Genomic DNA, 21,026 nt, shown 5'->3' on the forward strand with positions numbered 1-21,026 from the left:
GAAGTGAGTCTTTGTCTTGGGCTAGTCTATTTTGCAACTACATAGAGACAGAAGTTTCCTTATAAAGGGCTGGTAATGATAGAAATATTTTCTGTCAATAGTTATGGACTCTTTTTCTGTTCATTGTGAATGCAAATTATTTTGTCTGGTGCAAAATATAAAACTTCTCTAAATCCAATTCTCCTCTGAACAAGTTTTTAACATCTTACTGGTTCCCTCAACAATTGAACAGTTAAATAAAATGTTTGACATGTGCTCATTTCATATTTATATGAGTCATGATTTTGGTTTTTGAAAATTATATTGTAACAGTACGATTTTCATCCCAATTTCTAGATAAAATCGAGACACAGAGATTTCCAAGGTCATACTGCTAAATAAATGGCAGAGTCAAGATTTAAACTGTGACGACTCCAGAATCCATGCTCTATGCCACCTCACCACCCTGGCTCTCAGGCGGCCATGTACACCACAATCTCCTGGACTACCCCAACAGCCACTGGGCTGTTTTCTTTCTCTGTTAGCCCTTGCCAATCCATTCTTCATGCTGCAGCCAGGGGATCTTAGAACGTAAAGCTTTTCATTATTTCCACTATACCCAGAAAAAGAGCCAAACTCCTACCAAGCTTACATTATGCTATTTTCCATCGTCATCTTCTAATATTCTCCCCGCCAGTCACTCGCCTTCATCCACTGTAGTTTTCCTTCATTTCTTTAAATGTGCGTCATTCTTTCTTGACTCAAGATTTTGGCATGTGTGGGTCACTCTGTTCCCTTCTCTCAGCTAGGAATAACTCTCACTCATCCTTAAGGTCTCAGCTGACATATCTCTTCTCAAAGAAGAATTCCCTGACCCCAAGACCTATGGGACTACTCTCAGACTCTCTTGGAGTACCTCTTCATTTTCTCATAGCTGTTGTCAGTCTTTGAGAATCAAGTGTGAATCTTTATGTAATAACTGTCTTCCTCACTAGAGAACACATCTATGAAAGCAGAACTTCACGTAATAGATGCTTTTCCCCAAATGGATGAATTTAAGGGTAAGAGTTTTGAGTGACTTGGTATTGGGCTTCTTCTTGGGCTCAAAGATTGAAAGCAAGTTAGATAAAGAGGCAATAGCTTTGAAACTCAAAGAAATTAAATCATGCCTCTCAGTTCCAGGCATTGGCATGAGGAAACAAAAACTTATTCCTGTTGTAGGAATTTCTTTTGGTCTTTTAAAAGTTACTGTGCTCAAATTTAGTAGCTGTAGTGAGTGGGCTCATTTATTTTATACTGCTGATAGCTGTACTCAGTCAGGATGTGCTGGTCACATTTCATCTTGATGGGGTGTTGGGTTACCACATAGCTTGAGGCAAGTTTAAATTCTGTGTCTATCACACTTCAATTTAATATTAATAAAAATGATATTTTACAGAAGTAAAGGATTTTTGAACAATTTTGAGCCAGAGGCTGCCTTAAGTAATTTATACATAACTCTGGTCTAACATTGCCTTATCACTCCAGTAGCTACTCAACAGTGAAGGCTCTGGGGCATTTGGATTTGTTTCTAGGTTACAGAAACCCAAGGAGAGCACCTATTTTCCTATCTACTCTTTAAAACTCAGTGTGCACAGAGTATTGGCAAAAAGAGAAGACAGATCACTAACAAAATGCATCAGATACAAATGGTGCCAAATTAGTCTCTTCACAAATGAAAAATGAGAATATGACACTTGTTTCAGACCATCTTTCTCTCCCATTGCTTTTCTGACCTATGTGAACAAAACATGATTTAAAAGTTTGATTTTCCTTGAGGATAGTCTGATTATTTAAAAACCGATGTCCAAGGGACAAAAATGCCAGTATAGCTTACAATACTATTAGTGCATTTGTAGTTTTCAGCTTAATACTAGAATGTAGTTTCTAACACTTCTGCTTTGATAAAAATCTAAAAATTGTAAACTCAGAACACTTTTCATGAACCACTTCTTCACATGGGCTGAAATTAGTTTATCTTGCAATTTTATAAAGGTTTCTTTCCCTTAATTCAACGAGTTTGGCAAAGCTTTCCAACGAAAAGTTCAGTTCATTAAAAATGACCTTAATGGACGTAACATATATTGGTGGTGACAGGGTCCATACTTTATTTTGGCACACTAGGATCCCATTAATTTGTCTTTGTCACTCTCTAGGGCTCAGCTCAGCAATAGTTCAGATTTAGCTTTCTGAAAGTAGCTACAGAATGAGCAATAAATGGAGACAGTAGGAGGGGCTGACAAATTTAGAACTTCTTGGTTTGCATTAAAGGCTTTTCTAATCACTACATAAAAATAGCTCTGTCTGCTCTCTTGAATGTGTGATTGATTTTTCTGTCTCAGTACATGCTGGGAGCAATCTGTGGGGATCAACTGCATTTAACTTAGAGTTGAGAGGATGCTTTTTCCATGCAAGAATTTTCTAAACTTTCCTTATTAATGTTTGCAGTTCACTGTCGATTCCTTTTTATTCAAATAAAGGCAACTAACCTTTGTCCCTTACAATAAACTATGGGCTAAATTCAAAGTGTGATGCTTAAAAATGAGTCTTCAAAGAGCCTCAGAAGTACCCAAGAGAGGCAGGGAGGTGGTGTTCCCTGGGGAACCACTAGCTAAATTTTGGGTTGAATTGCACTTCTCTTTCACATTCCATTAGATACAACATGTATGAGGCAGATGCAACATCTGCTTCAATTTTGCCATTTATAAATGGTGATTATTAGACATTTTTACTCCTTTAAAAATTCTCTAAAAAGATGAATGATGCTGAAAAGGGCTCCATCATAACCATGGTTAATACATATACAGAGAGCTTCCTGCATATCAGATACTTTACATACAGAGGGTGCCAAAAAAATGTATACACATTTTAAGAAAGAAAAACTGTATTAAAATTGTAATACTCAATATATACCGATAACAAAAGATGAATACAAGTCACGTTCGACTCCTGCAATTATAAGAGGTGCTCAAAGTGGTTACCATCAGCGACCAGACACTTCTGATTATGGTGAACTGCTGCTTAAACAACGTTGACCACAGTGTCCACGTGTATATATTTTTTGGCACCCGTGGTATATTAACTTAATTCTCACAATAACCCTATCATGTAGGTACTATTATTATGATCATTTCACAAATGAGGAAATTGCAGCAGCCGACAGGGTTAAGGACTTGGCCAGGGTCCCCTGTTGTTAGTGGGGGGATCCAAAATTAACTGACACCCAGGCAGTCTGTCACTAGAGCCCACACTTTTCAACACGGGGCTCGCTGCTGCTCTGCATGGAAGTATGATCAATAATTAAAGTGCTGTTTACTTTGATTGCAGGAGGGCTGTATCCTGGTTTGAGCACACAAATACACAGATTCACCCCTCATCAACTCACATAGTTAGCAGGATGATAACTCTGAAAAAATAGTACAGATTTTAGGAAGTTATCTGTGATCGACATACAGATAGGAATCACTGAGGTACATGTAGTGACACAAAGTATCTGATCATTTGCTATGTAAAAAGATCCAATAATCTTTCCTCAAGTGTTAGTTTTGGAGTCAAAGTCAGATTCAAATAAATTCTATCATAATCTGCTGAACATCAGTTCACATCAACACCTCCCCCAACCCTTTCAGTGTATATTGCATTCTTCTCTCATTGGTTTCTCATATTTGTAAATTACCATGTTCTAGCTTAACTATTGTGACGTTTTCACTCAGAGGAATATGTGGTAATGAAGAGAATCTGGGAATTCAATAAATAATTCTCCTACATTCCTTTTTAAATTAATAACACTATCATTCTAGGTATACCCAAACATGAAATGTCATTTCTTAAAAACCACCAGCTCACTGTTCAACCTGTGGATAATTGGCCAATACTCAGCACTTTAATCACAATCCTATCATCCTGTGATAAGAATGCTCTCAAGGTTTCTTGAGGGCAAGTCCTATTGGGTTGATTTTTTACAGTATCTGCACCTGGAAGAGAACATGGCACAGAGCAAGTGGCTTATGAGCAGATTAGCTTCTTATATTCGGAGGTGTGAACAATTAGCAGGTCCAGTGACTCTTTAGCGTCATCTAAAATACATAATCAGCCAGCAAACTTCTAGGAAGTGTTCTCCTGTTGTAGAGGGTATACTGGATGAGAATGATTTGGATGGAAGGGCAGGAGGCCTGGAAGGAAGGAATTGGAAGTGAGACAGGTCCTGACAGTTGGGGGATAAAGGCTGATTCTGTCCGTCCAGTGTGAGGCTTTAGGTCTGCCATGTGCCAGTTTTCAATTTTAAATGCTTTTGTATCCTGTAATTCTAATGCTCAGCCCTGTTCTGTGAACATCTTTTACGTTGCTTTAATGATCTGCAAAAAGTGTATAAATTTCTCGGTTTTAGGTGAGCTCTCGATTCTTAAGAAACACACACACACGCACACACACACACACTATTCCTTTTATTTTCTGTGGCCTAAGATGCACAAAGAGTATAATCCAGGCACCTTGTACTGACGATATAAACAGCAAAACTATCTAGATCCATTACTGATGTTGGATTCCCTAAATATTCTTCGGGGGAAAATATAAAAACACATGTCACATAATTAACATTTCTAGCCATTTTTAAAAAAATATATATGAATTCACATTCTTAACCACTGAGTTCAGCCATCCACATTCTCAGACAACTTACTGGATATAAATATGGACTAATGTAAACATACGCTTAAATATTATATATCTATACACTATTTCCAACAAGGTAAACGAGGCACTTACTGACTGTAGGATCACCATGGTGAGTCTTACTGGCTTTTCTTGCTGTACCTAATTCCTTGAGGGTTCTGTTCACACAGATACATGACAGGAATTTCCCTTTGCTTCTTAGTGAATCAGCCCCATCCCTAAGTGGATGCCATCTGGCATCCAGATATTACTGCTGCCTTCTGCCTGCTTGCTTTCCTTCTTCTTCTTTTTTAAATGACTCACAACAAGGTTATTTATGGCAATACTTAAGGTCTGAATATTGTGTTGGAGCACAAAAATGTTTTCCTAACCCTGTAGTAATGCTGTTAACTAAAAATTGAACAAGAGAACTCAAGATTTCCTAAGTGTAAGATCAAGGCCCAGAGGACCATCCTGGGTGGTCCTCTTTGAGAGGATGGCACTGTTAAGACTCTCCACCTGGTGTGTGCCAGGTTTGAGGGAGGGATGGCTAGTTACAATGGATGTGTTGGTCATGTAGTGCCCAAAGGAATCTCCTATTGCTTGTTCTGAGCCAACCAAGCAGAACTCCTGGCAACTAAAATAAATATGGGAGGAACCTCGCTACCCTAGGTGCCCAATTAGTCCTCTCTTCCTCTCCGTGGAATGACTTCATCGGAGCAGAAAGTCTAGAAAGAAAAAGTCTAGGGCATCTGAAGCATCCAGACCATACCTTTTCCTTACTCCTGCCTCCCTTAACAGATGACACCTTCTAGGGCATTGGATGAGCTGAAGGAGTTAAGGAAGTGAACAACTTCCTTCCCATTCCAAGTTAGATCAGGTTTTTTAAGAAGGTAAGTTTATTAACGTCCTGTACAGCAATAGCAGATGAGCTGTCTTTACATGTCGTAGAAGCCACCATAGTATCACTTCTGCTCAAGGAATTAAGCTGTCAAAGTGGTCATAATGTGTACTCGGCTTGAGGTGGTCGTGATGTTTAAGCTCACTTCTCAACAAAGACTGAAAGTGAGATATAAAAATAGGAGATGGGAAATCAAATTAGTAATTTCTTCAGCTTCTATCTGATTAATGAATATAATTTTTCTACCACATTGTAGTTCGGATCTCTCACCAAATAAAAGTAAAATTTTGAGGGTTTAAAAAAATACCTAGAAAGTGACTCCTGTGTATTTGTCAGTGGAAGCAATGAGCTGGCCTCAATCTAGAATTTAGATTCATCAGCTGGAGGCAAATTCAAAAAGATATAGTTCGAGTAACAGCAAAAGAAAATTCCATCAGTCTTTTTCCCATCTGCTAAGGATAAAAACCAACCAATTTCTAAAAGTATTTTTGAATGAAGCTACAGCTTTATAAGATGAATCTCAACATACTAAGTACATTACCATAATGTGACCCCATCTCAATACTTATTTCAGCTCTTTTATGAGACTGGTATCTGTATTTGTATCTCCTGTATGGCATTTAGTTCAGTGAAACAACACCAGTACATGCTTCTGTTCTATAAAGTTTTAGTTATTTATTGGCAGTTCAGTTTTTAGTTTTTAATCATAGTTTTCTTCTAAACATATCTTAGTGTGGTTGCTTTCCATATTTTTGGCCAGAGTGTTAACCAATTATTGTTTCTTTCTTTTGGGGGTTATCAAAAACATCTAATATTCAATAAAAGTCTCTCCAGATGATAAAGACTTTAAGCCACTGATTTTCTTATATTATTTAATGAGACAGGCTGGTGATAATATTTTCATTTCACATAAGGGGAAATAAATGATATTTGCTGTTTTACTACAGAACTCTCCATGTTAGATGGAGCCAAAGAGAGAGATAATAGTTCTGGGCCACTGTTCCTGCTTCTCTGTAGTTCAGAAGTGACAGCCACAGCTTCTAAACATTACCATTTAATTTAAGCAATGTGAGTTTCATTGGTAGGGGGAAGGAAAGACTTGCTGACAGTATATCATTTTTTCATTATACTATGGAGAGTAATTATAGGTTGCTACATACATTTAGAAACTAGTCTATGTGGTTTGTTTAAAAAAAGAAAGAATTAAGACCATGTAAAACTATGATTTTTAAATTCAAAATCAATAAAAAAAAAATAATGTGACACGTAGGACCTTTCCCAGGGTTCAGTGCACTAAACATGTAAAGGGTATTACAATGTGGAAACCATATACCTTTCATTACATTATTCTACAGCTGTCATTTATTTCATTTTGGTATAAAAGTAATTGTTCCGAGCATAATAGTATACATTTCCTTTACCCGGCACCAGCACTCCAATTACAATCTACTTCAGTTCAGATTAATCATGCCAAGATGGCACTTCCATTACACCAAGAGTAAAATTTAATAATCTAATATATGGCTGTAGTTTCAGTGGGCTAAAACTATGTGTTTAACTACGTTAGGAATTTTATTGTGGTGAAAGTTAAAACATAATGCACCTTAATCAGACCTTTAGTGGAAAACCTCCATTACAAAATACAGTTGACCATGTTCTATGAATGCTTCTGCAGAAGCATTAAACTCCACTTACAGCTTTCATTTGGGAGGTATCTAATAATGAGAAAGATGTTTAATTATCGATGTAAGATGTTTTGATTTAATATCAACTTTGTAATACTATTTAACCTCGGTCATAATGCAATAGTACTTACAAAGTTATGCTTTAGACCAAATGACAAAATAGTGTACAGGAGAGCAGTGTTTATTTAGGTAAAATAATACGTATCTGGATTTAAACTTATTGAACCTAAGAATATATATAGAGTAACTAGCTCCAATTACATGGCATCTTTCTGTGCCTTAAATAGGACCTTAGTGGATTAAAGAGTTAATACCCCTCTAAAATGATCTGCTTACTCCCTCTTCAGCAGTGAGAAGGTCTATCAAATCAGGTACAGGCAGGAGAGAAACAAAAAGTTTTAAGCTTTCACATATTCACGTAAACATTGCACTGTACTTTTTAACCACTACCTTCCTTCAAAGTTCTGCAATGGTTAGTTGTTTTTCTCTTAAAGGCTTTTCTCGTATAAGTAGAAAAAAGTGCTGTTGTAAATTTGTAGTACAGAAATAATTTGTTTTGCTTATTGTCCTTTTAAGTAAGAAATGTGTTACTTAATGTATGAACCGTTTTTCTGTGACGCCAAGTGACTGAACACCATTTCTTTACAAATGAGTTTTGGTAATTATACCAATCTGTATTTTGGATTTCTTTTTCAATCTCTTGCTGGTTAGCGTGTGATTCAGGAACACAATTTGTGTTCTGGCCAACTATATCAGATTTAGATTCAAACAGGATGTATCTGAGAAAATTCTAAATTGCTTTTGAATATGTAGATTACAATGTTAGTTTACATCTGTAGTAAAATTTAAAGTCTGGGTTGAATTTGGAAACCATTTCATATTCTACATGCTACACTGTGAGCTCCTGGAAGGGGGTAACATGTCTTATACACCGATGCGTAGCACAGAGCCTAGTACTTAAATAAACTAGAAAATCATCAATCTGAGAAATTGTTTAGGTCATAAATGAAAGTCATCAATAAAATGCTTCCCCCTTATTTTAAAAAAGTGATGCAGCACAGATGTCTTCGAGTGTTTTCTAGTAGAATCAATATACAGTTATTGATCCATCAGTCAATTAATCTATATTTGTCTGTTCCACATTTCCTCCTCTTATGAAGCATCTGGAAAGTCTATGCCTAGTAGTCTTACAAAATTCATGGTCTTGATAAAACTGAGCAGGTATGGGACCGTGATGAAGTGAAGGAAAGACTTGGTATTTATCCGATACCAATCCCAGCAGGAAAGGGAAAAGAAAGCTAATAAACTTTCTTTACCCTCAGGTACATTTTACTAACCCTTTAATTTTTTTATAATTAATTTTTTATTTTTTTTATTAGTTTCAGGTGCACAAGACAAAGTAATACTTAGACGTTTATCATTTATATCCCTCACACTGTGTGAACCCCCCGCCCCCATCCACAATCCCTCTGACATCGCACAGAGCCATTACATTTCCACTGTCTATATTCCTAATGCTGTACTCGGCTTCTTGTAAGTATATACATACACACACACACACACACACACACACACACACACACACACACATATATAAAATTATAGTTGACATTCATTATTGTTCAGCTTCAGCGTCAGGTGTACAGGGCAGTGATCAGGCATCTACATCATCCCTGAGGTGGTCTCCCTAATGAGACAAGTGTCCATCGGATACCCTACAAAATCTTTACAACATTATTGATTACGTTCCCCAAATTAATTTTCAAAACGCTGTGGCCATCTTGTGGTTACTGACTATTTTCTAATCCCCTCACCTTCCCTCTTATCTGCACCCCCCCCTCCCATCTAGCAACCCTCAGTTTTTACTCTATGTCTCCAAAACTGTTTCTGATTAGTTCATTCACTTATTCTTTTCTTTAGATTCAACATATAAGTGAGACATACGGTATTTGTCTTTCTCTTTCTCACTTATTTCACTTAACATAATGTTCTCTAGGTCCATCCATGTTGTTGAAAATGGTAAGATTTCTTTCTTCTTTATGGCTGCATAATACTCCATTGTATAAATGTATCACAGTTTCTTAATCTTGTCGTCTACCGATGGGCATTTCGGTTGTTTCCATGTCTTGGCTATTGTGTATAATGCTGCAATAAACATAGGAGTGCATAAAGATTTTTGAATTGGAGTTTTGGATTTCTCCGGATAGATACCTAGGAGTGGAATAGCTGGATCATAAGGTAGTTCCATTTTCAGATTTTTGAGATACCTCCATACTGTTTTCCATAGTGGCTGCACCAATCTGCAATCCCACCAACAGTGCACCGGCGTTCCCTTTTCTCCACATCCTCGCCAGCACTTGTTGTTTGTTGATTTATTGATGATAGCCATTTTGACTGGGGTGAGGTGGTATCTCATTGTGGTTTTTATTTGCATTTCTCTGATGGTTAGTGAGGTTGAGCATTTCTTCATATGTCTGTTTGCCATCTGTTTGTCCTTTTTAGAAAAATGTCTCTTCATATCCTCTGCCCATTTTTTAATTGGGTTGTTTGTTTTGTTGGAGTTGAGTTGAGTGAGTTTTTTATAAATTTGTGATATTAACCCCTTATCAGATATATCATTGGCAAATATCTTTTCCCATTCAGTAGGATCCCTTTTTGTTTTATTGATGGTTTCCTTTGCTGTGAAAAAACTTTTTAGTTTGATGTAATCCCACATGTTTATTTTTTCTCTTACTTCCCTCGCGCGAGGGGATATATCAGTAAAAATCTTACTCCGGGTAATGTCTGTGAAGTTTCTTTCTATATTTTCTTCTAGGAATTTTATGGTTTCAGATCTTACATTTAAGTGTTTAAGTCATTTTGAATTTATTTTTGTATATGGTGTAAGGAGGTGGTCCAGCTTCATTTTTTTGCATGTGTCTGTCCAGGTTTCCCAGCACCATTTATTGAACAGACTGTCTTTACCTCACCGTACATTCTTGCTTCCATTGTCGTAGATTAAATGGCCATATGGGCATGGACTTATTTCTGGACTCTCTATTCTGTTCCATTGATCTATGTGTCTGTTTTTATGCCAGTACCATGCTGTTTTTATTACTGTAGGCTTGTAGTATAATTTGATGTCAGGTATTGTTATACCTCCCACTTTGTTCTTATTTCTCAAGATTGCTGAGGCTATCCAGGGTCTTTTATGGTTCCATATAAATTTTAGGATTATATGTTCTATTTCTGTGAAAAACGTCGTTGGTAGTTCGATAGGAATTGCGTTGAATATGTATATTGCCTTAGGCAGTATGGACATTTTTAAATATATTAATTCTTCCTATCCATGAACATGGTATGTGTTTCCATCTATTTGTATCTTCTTTCATTTCTTTCTTCAGTGTCTTATAATTTTCTGAGTACAGATCTCTTACTTCTTTGGTTAAATTTATTCCCAGGTGTTTTATAGTCTTTGGAGCAATTGTAAATGGGATTTTTTTTAAATTTCTCATTCTGATGTTTTATTATTGGTATATACAAATGCAACTGATTTCTGAATATTAATTTTGTATCCTGCTACTTTGCTAAATTCATCTATCAGCTCTAATAGCTTCTTGGTGGAGTCTTTAGGGTTCTCTCTGTATAGTATCATATCATCTGCATATAATGACAATTTTACTTCCTCCTTATTGATTTGGATGCCTTTTATTTTTTTTCCTTGTCTGATTGCTGTGGCTAGAACTTCCAGCACTATGTTGAATAGAAGTGGAGAAAGTGGGCAACCTTGCCTTGTTAATGTTCCTGATCTTAAGGGGAATGGTTTTAGTTTTTCCCCATCGAGTATGATGTTAGCTGTGGGTTTATCATATATGGCCTTTATTATGTTGAGATATGAACCCTCTATTCCCACTTTCTTAAGGGTTTTTATCATAAATGGCTGCAGGATTTTATCAAATGCTTTTTCTGCATCTATTGATATGACCATGTAATTTTTATTTTTCATTTTGTTAATGTGGTGTATCACATTAATTGATTTGTGGATGTTGAACTACCCTTGCATACTAGGGATGAATCCCACTTGATCATGGTGTATGATCTTTTTAATGTATTGCTGAATTCTGTTCGCTAATATTTTGTTAAGGATTTTTGCATCTATGTTTATTAGAGATATCGGCCTGTAGTTTTCTTTTTTTGTGGTGTCTTTGTCTGATTTTGGGATCAGGGTGATAGTGGCTTCATAAAAAGTGTTTGGGAGTCTTCCCTCCTTCTGGAGTTTTTGGAAGAGCTTCAGGAGAATAGGTGATAATTCTTTTTTGAACGTTTTGTAAAATTCACCTGTAAAGCCATCTGGCTCAGGGCTTTTGTTTGTTGGGAGATTGTTGATTACTGATTCAATTTCCCTGGTAGCAATCAGTCTATTCAGGTTTTCTGTTTCTTCTTGAGTTAGCCTTGGAAGGTTGTATGCCTCTAGAAAATTGTCCATTTCTTCCAGATTGTCACATTTGTTGGCATATAGTCCCTCATAGTAATTTCTTAAAATTTTTTGTATTTCTGAGGTGTCTGTTGTCACTTCTCCTCTTTCATTTCTGATTTTATTAATTTGGGTCCTTTCTCTCTCTTTTTTTAATGAGTCTGGCTAAAGGTTTGTCAATTTTGTTTATCTTCTCTAAGAACCAACTCTTGGATTCATTGATCTTTTGTATTGTTTTTCTGGTTTCTATTTTATTTATTTACGCTCTGATCTTTATTATCTCCTTCCTTGTACTCCCTTTGGGCTTATTTTGCTGTTCTTTTTCCAGATCCCTTAAGTGTGAAGATAAACTGTTGATTAGTGATGTTTTTTGTTTCTTTAGGTAGGCCTGCAATGCTATGAATTTCCCTCTTAGGACTGCTTTCGTGGCATCCCATAGATTTTGGGTCATCGTGGTTTCATTTTCGTTTGTCTCGAGATATCTTTTGATTTCTTCCTTGATCTCCTGGTTAACCCATTCATTATTTAGTAACATGTTATTCAGCCTCCATGAATTGGTGTCTTCCAGTTATTTTCCTGTAGTTCATTTCTAATTTCATAGCACTGTGGTCAGAGAAGACAATTGATATGATTTCAATTTTCTTAAATTTATCAAGACTTGTTTTGTGGCCTAACATATGGTCTATCTTGGAATATGTTCCATGTGCGCTTGAGAAGAATGTGTATTCTGCAGCTTTGGGGTGAAATGCTCTGAAAATATCGATTAAATCCAAGTGGTCCAATGTATCATTTAAGGCTGTTGTTTCTATATTGATTTTCTGTCTGGAAGACCTGTCCCTTGTTGTCAGAGGTGTGTTGAAGTCCCCTAGTGTTACTGTTGATCTCTGTCTTTATGTCAGTCAATATCTGTTTTATATATTTAGGTGCTCCTATGTTGGGTGTATAGATGTTTACTAGGGTTATATCCTCTTGTCGGATCAATCCCTTTATTATTATATAGTGCCCATCTTTGTCTTTTAATATGTTCTTCATTTTAAAGTCTCTTTTGTCAGATATAAGTATTGCAACTCCAGCTTTTTTCTCATTTCCATTTGCATGAAATATCTTATTCCAACCCTTCACTTTCAGCCTGTGTGTGTCTTTTGATCTGAGGTGAGTCTCTTGTATATAGCATATACAAGGGTCTTGCTTTCTTATCCAGTCAGCCACCCTATGTCTCTTGATTGGAGCATTTAATCCGTTTACATTTAAAGTGATTATTGATAGGTACATAGTTATTGCCATTTTTAAATTTATAGTTAGATTGTTTTCATCTTTCTTCTATTTACAGAAGTCCTTTTAGTATTTCGTGCAATTCTGGCTTGGTGGTAATAAATTCCTTTAGCTTATTCTTTTCTGGGAAGCTCTTTATCTCTCCAACAACTTTAAATGATAGCCTTGCTGGATAAAGCAATCTAGGTTGTAGGCCTTTGTTTTCCATCACTTTGAGTATCTCCTGCCACTCCCTCCTGGCCTTCAATGTTTCTGTTGAAAAGTCATTTGATAGTCTGATGGGAGTTCCCTTGTATGTAACTCTCTTTCTCTTGCTGCTTTTAGAATTCTCTCTTTATCTTTAACCTCTGCCATTTTAACTATAATGTGCCTTGGTGTGGACCTGTTTGGGTTCATCCTGGTTGGAACTCTCTGCACTTCCTGGACTTCTATGTTGGTTTCCTTCACCAGGTTAGGGAAATTTTCGGACACTATTACTTTAAATATGTTCTCAATCCCTTGCTTCCTCTCTTCACCTTCTGGTATTCCTATGATGCACATGTTGTTGCGCTTGATGTTATCCCAGAGGTCTCTTAAACCATCTTCATTGTTTTTTATTCTTTTTTCTTTCTGTTGTTCTGTTTGGGTGATCTCTGTTAACTTGTCTTCTAAGTCGCTGATTCGATCCTCTGCTTCATCTAACCGGCTGTTAATTCCTTCAAGTGAGTTCTTTATTTCGGTAATTGTGTTCTTTAGTTCTAACTGGTTGTTCATTATGATTTCTACATCCTTCTTTATGTCGTCTCTAAGTTCCTTAAACATTCTTATTATCAGTGTTCTGAACTCTGTCTCTGATAGGTCTGTTTCATTTGGTTCCATTTTTGGAAGTTTCTTCTGTTCTTTTATTTGGGAATATTTCTTTGTTTCCCCATTCTGGCTGACTCTCTGTGTTTGCTTCGATGTATTAGGTAAATCCTCTAGAGTTCTTAGTTCTTGCTGGGTTATCTTATGTAGTATGTGTCCTTTATATTTGACTTGCACTACTTCCTTCTTCTCCTCTGCGTGTGCTCCAAAGGTGACTCTTGTGTTGTGTATATTATCCTTCAAGTGATCCTTGCACGAGTCTCTTAGCTGTTCTGCATGATGAGCAGAGAGTCCTTTGATGGGATCAGAGAGTCCTGATCCGTTTGTGATAAGATCCGGAGGAGAACTCAAAAAGTGCGCCCAGTTGCCGCCATTCCTATGACGTTAGTCCTAACCCTTTAATTTTTGATGAGTGGCTGGCTACATTACAAAGCTGGGAGATAAAGAGTTTGAAAAGCTGTCCAGACATCCCATCAAATCTATGTTATATCATTGGATGCAGCTTGGGCCTTCTCCCCTTCAACCTCTTGGAAAAGAGGAGGTCAGATTTTGGAGAAAAGAGCAGGCACTACACCTTCATTTTCTTATTTCAAAATTGAAAAGCATTTAGAGAGCACTCATGTTTGGAGAAGCACTTTGAAACAGATAAACCTCCAATCTGACAGCCCCAAAGCCTCATTTCACCCTTGGTAAAAAGATCACCCTTAGTTCAGAGGAGAGTCACACAACCAATTTTAGTATATGTGCTGCCGAAGCAAGCATGACAGCCACAACCAGTGGGACACTGCTTTCTTTAAACCAATCAAGCCTCAAAAGCAAAACAACTTGTGCTTTCAAAACTTACGAAGGCTCTTCGGACACAGCAGCTCCTTCTTCTAGCTCTTGAGCTTGTTTATGCCATGGCAGCTTGGCCTCTACTGGAAGTTTCTCTGAGAATTAAAAGAGAAGAGGTTAGAACCAATTTGGGATTTCAGGGAAATTCCTCTTTTCCCCCTTACCAGTTCATGATTTTGTACTACCTACTAACTAGGTTGATAACTGCAAATGATATGTTTTTAGGTAAATTTCTGCCTCTGATAATAGTTACTAGGTATGATAAAAAAAATATGGTGAACATTTAAATAAAAAAAATTTATTACAGTTAAAGACACAATGCCATTAATACCCCTTAAAATATTCTCCCTCGCTTGGAACACACTTATCCCATCGTTCTTGCCACTTTCTGAAGCAGTGCTGGAAGTCCTCTTTCGTGAGTGTCTTTACTTTATCCTCCATTGTGACAACGCTCCATGTCACACATTGCTTCTGGTATGGCAATTCCTTCAAATAAAAACATTACGGTGTGTCCTCACCACCTTATTCACCAGATTTGGCATTGTGTGACTTCTGACTTTTCGCCCAAATCAAAATGATCATGAAAAGTAAATGTTTTGAATCGATTCAGGACATCGAGGCAGCCACAACAGTGCAACTAAAGACACTCACGAAATAGGACTTCCAGATCTGCTTCAGAAAGTGGCAAGAACAACAGGATAAGTGTGTTTAAAGCAATGGGGAGTATTTTGAGGCAGATTAATGGCAATGTGTCTTTTACTACAATAATTTTTAAAATTTAAACATTCACTGTATTTTTTTTTATCACACCTCATATATCAAGAAGAAAAAAATCAGATTTTAAAATGTTTAGTAATACGGGTCTCTGTGTATACTCTTCCCCTTTATTATGTTGAAGAGCAAAGAAAAGTCTTTTTATTTTGAAAGTTGTGACTCTAGGAGTGCTAGCTCAATATGTATATAAAGAATCATCAAAGTATCTTTTCACTATTACCTGTTGAAAAGATAGAGCAATATTTAAGTTTAAAAACAAACACAAAGTACAACAAATCATATTGTGATACTTCCATAAATTCTAACTTGTTTTTCTTTTGCCTTTTGGCTAAGTGTGATCTATACCATATTGTCAAAAACAAACAAAACTGCTGATATTTTTTATATTCACAAAGCACTGCTTTAGATATCTGATTCATTGAATATCACCCCTAAGACTCACTGACAGTTATAATATGAGCAACTTAAGTCCGCAACCCTTAATTTGACTTGTTTCACCTATTTATGTAGCTTTAGCCAAACAATTCAGAACAAACTTCCTAACTACTTCCTGGAAAAAAAAAAATGTGGAGCAGAAAAAAAAGAGGGACGTTATAACTGCTCCTACAGAAGTAACTGCCAAGATTCCCATTCTGACATATTTTATTAGTATCATTTATAGGCATACTTGCTTTATAGTATAAGCCAGTGAAGCTCTATCACCATTTTATAACATATAATTGCAAAGATGAAAGAAATATGTCCATATATGCATACACCATAGAATTATATGGCATTTTAATGATGTTTAAGTAGAGCCAGACTCACTACTTAGTTGTGAAAATCTAGGTTTTATTTTTGATAGTTAACCACAAACGGCTTTTCTTTTTCTGAAGTGGCCTGGTAAAGAGAGAGTTAATGAATAATTGACTATTTTAAGATAGTGGTATCAGTTCTTGTCCTCTAGATGCAACAATTGTTTATAGTCAGAAAACAAAGGGAGTGAGAGATATAAGACTACCAAAGCCAAAATAATTAGCTAACATTTTAGACACAGCGGTACTGTATCTACTTAGGCATCATTTCACAACTAACAACTTCTCCCAACTAAATGACTCAGTCAGCGATGCCACATCTGACAGCGTGAGCCATCTCTGACTTTCAATAATGAAGCATTCAGTTTGGCACTAATAGTCAGCTTGCAATACTGCATTGTCTATTTGAAATGAGTCCTGTCATATGCCCCAGTGACCACTTCCTCCCAAAGTTGAGGATGGTAATGGTAGTCAAGAGTTGAAGATAACATTTGTGGAAAACTTACTATATGCCTGGCAGTGGGCTAAGCATCCTATTAGCATTATGTCTCATTTAACCTTTGCATGATCTCTGAGGTAGTTACTATTATTATTCCAATTTTACAGATGAGAAGACTGTAGCTTAGAGAGAGAGGAGTACTGATTAAAATTAATCAGCATTTCTGGTATGTTGTTGTTTTGTTGTTTCCTTTTATATCAGTAATTTAGATTTCACGTGCCATTCACTCCCACCAAGGGAAAACCATAGTATAATAAAGCGTTACATTGTGGCTGATTTTCAGAGAAATGTAATGGTTTAAAGAAATAAATTAAGAAACAAATGAGAATCATATTTAATATTAAAAATAGGAGGAAACTTGTAATAAGAAGTTCTTTACTTCTGAATGGTTTGTGACTTTGGCTATTTCACTGACATAGATTATAACAATATTAGCAGAGTAGTCAGATTAGTATTCATACTAATCTGAGAGACCCAGTGTAATTAAAATAAATCTTCCTCACTAAGTAGAACTTTTCTAAAGCTTACTTTTAATAAATTATTTGCAATATTTATTAAATTTTAATTTATTCCAATTTTTCATTTTGAATTATGCTTCGGGAATCCGGTCTCATAATACTGTTTTAATTTTCAATACAAAAAGCAACAGCTTTCTGTTTCATCATTTTGAAGTATGAGGCTTCCCAATGTATTTCAGGCTTAGCAATATAGACACTCTTAGATTCACTGCATTGTGTTTTAGCAGAAAGAAGTGTAGCTAGTAAGTCACACATATATTTCTATGATATGTCTATAATCTCCTTCAGCAGATATTTTTCAGCAGCAGTCTTCAACTTTATGACCCAGGAGATCACTGTATACATATGCAGTGCTTACTAACAATTTGCAAGCAAAACTATCTGAAAGATTAATAAAAAAAAGAGTTAAGTCCACTTAAGAGAGTCTAAGTCACAAAGAACAGTTACTAAAAACACTTGGGATACTTAAAAATATTCTAAGGCATTTAAAACAGCACCCGAGTACACGTAACAATGAAAAGACTGGTAACACAGCACCTGCCACGTTCGTTACCTTTGGGCTTATAGCAGGGGGTGGGTATGACGCATTCCTCTTTGACATGGGGCTTAGTTTTGGGGCTACAGCCTCCTGTGTGCATCCCGCGATGGTCGATGCAGAGAACCACACGATACCGGAGGCCCTGGCCACATGTCACCGTGCACTAGAAGGAGAACGCAAGAGAGAGAAGACTCACAGGCAAAGCCTTGTTTACTCATCTGCATTTCCCACCTGAGGCTTTTTAAAGGGCTGCTTTGTACATAAGGACTCCTGGTGGATTTATACCACTTCTTACCCATCCTGGGGTCTTTGTTCTGTTTGGCTATGTAGGGTGCAGCTGGCTGAAAGTTAAATCATTTTCAATTTCTTAATTTTGGATTAGTCAGTCAGCATTCCTTAAGCACCCACTGTGTGCAAAGTCCCAAACCAAGCAGCGAAAGGAGCAAAGGAACTGCAGAGCGTGCCCAGTTTTGATTACCAACACTGCATTTTAATTTTATGTAGTCACTTTGCTAATGATTGTTAGGTCCAACATATGGGAAATGCTAGCTCCAACATGGATGTGAAAAGTTTTCTAATGGTCATCATAGCTAATTTATATTGCAGCATGGCTGATCCAATTGATTACACTGACATGCAAAGAAGTGTTTAAAGGACTGATTCAATGGCCAGATGTAGACAGCACCTCAGTGGTTCTATATGCCCAGGGTCAAGTCTAGAAAAAGAGAAACGTCCCAGCGCTGATCTGCTGCCACAAAGCCACACAGCTGAAATGAAAAGTCTGTTGCCATCTCTGTGGCTGAGGGCACAGTGGTTTACCTCCTTGTCTTTCCATCTCAAATCTTTTTGCATTAGCAGACAGGAAACTGCAAATCCAAATCTTTTTATGTGTAAGCTGCTGCAGCAGCTTTCCTAACATCCAGAATGTATGTTTTAGTTATTCTATTTCATCCCCATTCTGATTATTTTGTGATTTTCATTTCATCTTTTTTCCAATAATAAACATAGCTTTAATTTTAATCCACTCAGACCCTTTTTGGATAGAGACAAAGGATAAGGAAAAAAAAAAATGAAACCAAACTTTTGTTCTCCTGAGCTCTATCACCAGAGCAGCTTTCACAGATTCGGGATTAGTCTTTCGGCCTCAATGACTCTTGATAGAGATGTGCTTCCCCGTGCCCTTGAGGGAACAACGTGGGGAACGAGAGAGGCTTCTTGAAGTAACTTGAAGAAAGATATGTATCTATATTTACTCATTTACATTTGGCTTTGCTGGAATCGGGGCATGCCTACTCCAGGATCTAAACTGGTAGGCTTCTAGACACCTCAAGAGGAAAAGTGGGGCGCTGCATAGGGTAGCCGGGGGTCATGATGACGAGAGGGAAGAGTGGACTTATTCTCCTAACGAACAAAGAAAGAAGGCACAGTTACCGGAGACCACTCCTGTGCCAGCCATTTAGGGCAGTCAAAAATGTTGCAGGGCTGCACGATGGGCATCTTAGGGGTGTACATGCATTTCCACTCTTCCACTGAGGTGACATGCCCCTGGATGTCCTCCTCCACACAGGAAACTGCCCGGCTCTGGATGCCCCCCCCACACGAGGAGGAGCACGCTGTCCACGGGGTGGCCTCCCACCTACAGAAGCAAGGGGAGTCATCAGGGCGGACATGCACATTGCCAGACCTCCTTAGTGACCTCTGTGACAAACCCATTCCCAGTGCCTATTGGGGCCATCCGGTTCTGACAGGCTATGGTCCAGAGAACCGAAAGGCTTCTACTGCCTGAAATCTGACGAGTAAGACAGGAGTTGATGTTGGCAAAAGTGCTCTGTCAAACCTTGGAGCTCTACGCAAATGTTAAGAAATTACTGTTTTGAGAGTTGTTCAAAAGGATATCTGTGCTGTCTGTAACGTACTCAAAGGAGGGCTGTTCAGTCCGTCTTCCTATAGTTTTAATATATATTCTTTGTGTGTGTGTGTGTGTGTGTGTGTGTGTGTATAATATATTATTTTATGTTTTATAAATGTATACTGTGCATATATATTATATACTTTTATTTAAACCATTAAATATTTATGTCAAGACTGAAATTGGTTAATGAGTTAACACTAATAGTTTGCACCTGGGCTGGTCCTTTTTATTTTCAATGCAATGCTTTATTACTTAGCTCCTGGATACTTTTACACGAGAAGCTCATGAAAGATCAAGGTAAACCCAACACTCTTTCTCCCTTACTTTCATAGGCATCAATTTTGAGTATATGGAATGAGCACAATACTGATGTTCAAACCATGCCATCATTAAACTAAGGAGGACACGTGTTAATATAGGCATTACCTACTTGCTCTCTAATTGTTTGAGGGACACTGTCAGTTAGCGTCCTCCTAATAAGAAACGCCTGGAATTGTGAAGAAATTTGGTTTTGGTTGGAGAGCTAATGGCACTGGAATTTAGAAATACAGTTAAGTAAGGGGAAAATAACACTATTATCAATAATATTTAAGAAAATTCCATTGATTTTCATATCTCTACACAGCTCTAAAGCATTTGGGACCAGATGCAGAGAGGTAGCTATGTCTGATTCTTTTCTCTCCTCCTGTAGAATCAGCGAATGTTGAAGTTTTAAAAATAGAAGCATTGGGACTGAGCTGGTCTTTCTTGCATGCATTCTGCTTGTTAATGAGGATTGCTAAGAAACTTTAAGATTTCTCTTAGAATTATGAGAGAGATCATTTTAATGAGAGAAACACAAAGTGTCACCACGTTGAGCCACTCGAATAGTTACATTTAAAACTATTGCTCAGGCATACCGTGGAGACATTAATTATCCTAGAAGTAGGATTTCATGTACATTGTGATCTGACTTCTCTTGTGCATGAGACTAGATAATGTGTGTTTCCCAGTAACAGAGAATTTTCTTCCATATTTTCTTTGACTGCTCAAGTCTAGGCAACAACTGTTATCTCCACTGCCAACAGCCTAAACTTGTTGCCAAATACAATATTTTCCTATGCATATTTCCCCAGGAGACACATAAGAAAATGTTATTATGGGGAAACTGAGGTTCTCTGTTTAGCCCTCAGGAAACTTTCTGGTCGCTTTCAAGAGAATGAAGCAGCTCTATAGAGAGTTTCTCTTCCAGAAAGGTAAGACCAATTCTCATTTGTCTCCACATAAATCTCTGGAGAGTTTCCCTCTGGAGGTGGAAAACAGGTCTAATTCAGACTGCAACTGGGCTGAATG

At 37.2% G+C, this 21,026-nt stretch overlaps 1 protein-coding gene across 3 annotated transcripts in view; it reads right to left on the reverse strand.

Moving 5' to 3' along the window:
• Positions 1–21,026, reverse strand: part of ADAMTSL1 (ADAMTS like 1) — an 887,009-nt gene that overhangs the window by 179,732 nt on the left and 686,251 nt on the right. For all 3 annotated transcript variants that reach the window (XM_033123965.1, XM_033123964.1, XM_033123966.1), the window contains 3 exons: positions 19,214–19,418; positions 17,798–17,945; positions 14,670–14,754 (listed from right to left, as the gene is read on the reverse strand). In XM_033123965.1, coding sequence (XP_032979856.1) covers positions 14,670–14,754; positions 17,798–17,945; positions 19,214–19,418 — 438 coding nt within the window. The remainder of the gene's footprint in view (positions 1–14,669; positions 14,755–17,797; positions 17,946–19,213; positions 19,419–21,026) is intronic.

Source organism: Rhinolophus ferrumequinum, chromosome 12 (genome assembly GCF_004115265.2).
Source record: "Rhinolophus ferrumequinum isolate MPI-CBG mRhiFer1 chromosome 12, mRhiFer1_v1.p, whole genome shotgun sequence".
Lineage (NCBI taxonomy): Eukaryota > Metazoa > Chordata > Mammalia > Chiroptera > Rhinolophidae > Rhinolophus > Rhinolophus ferrumequinum.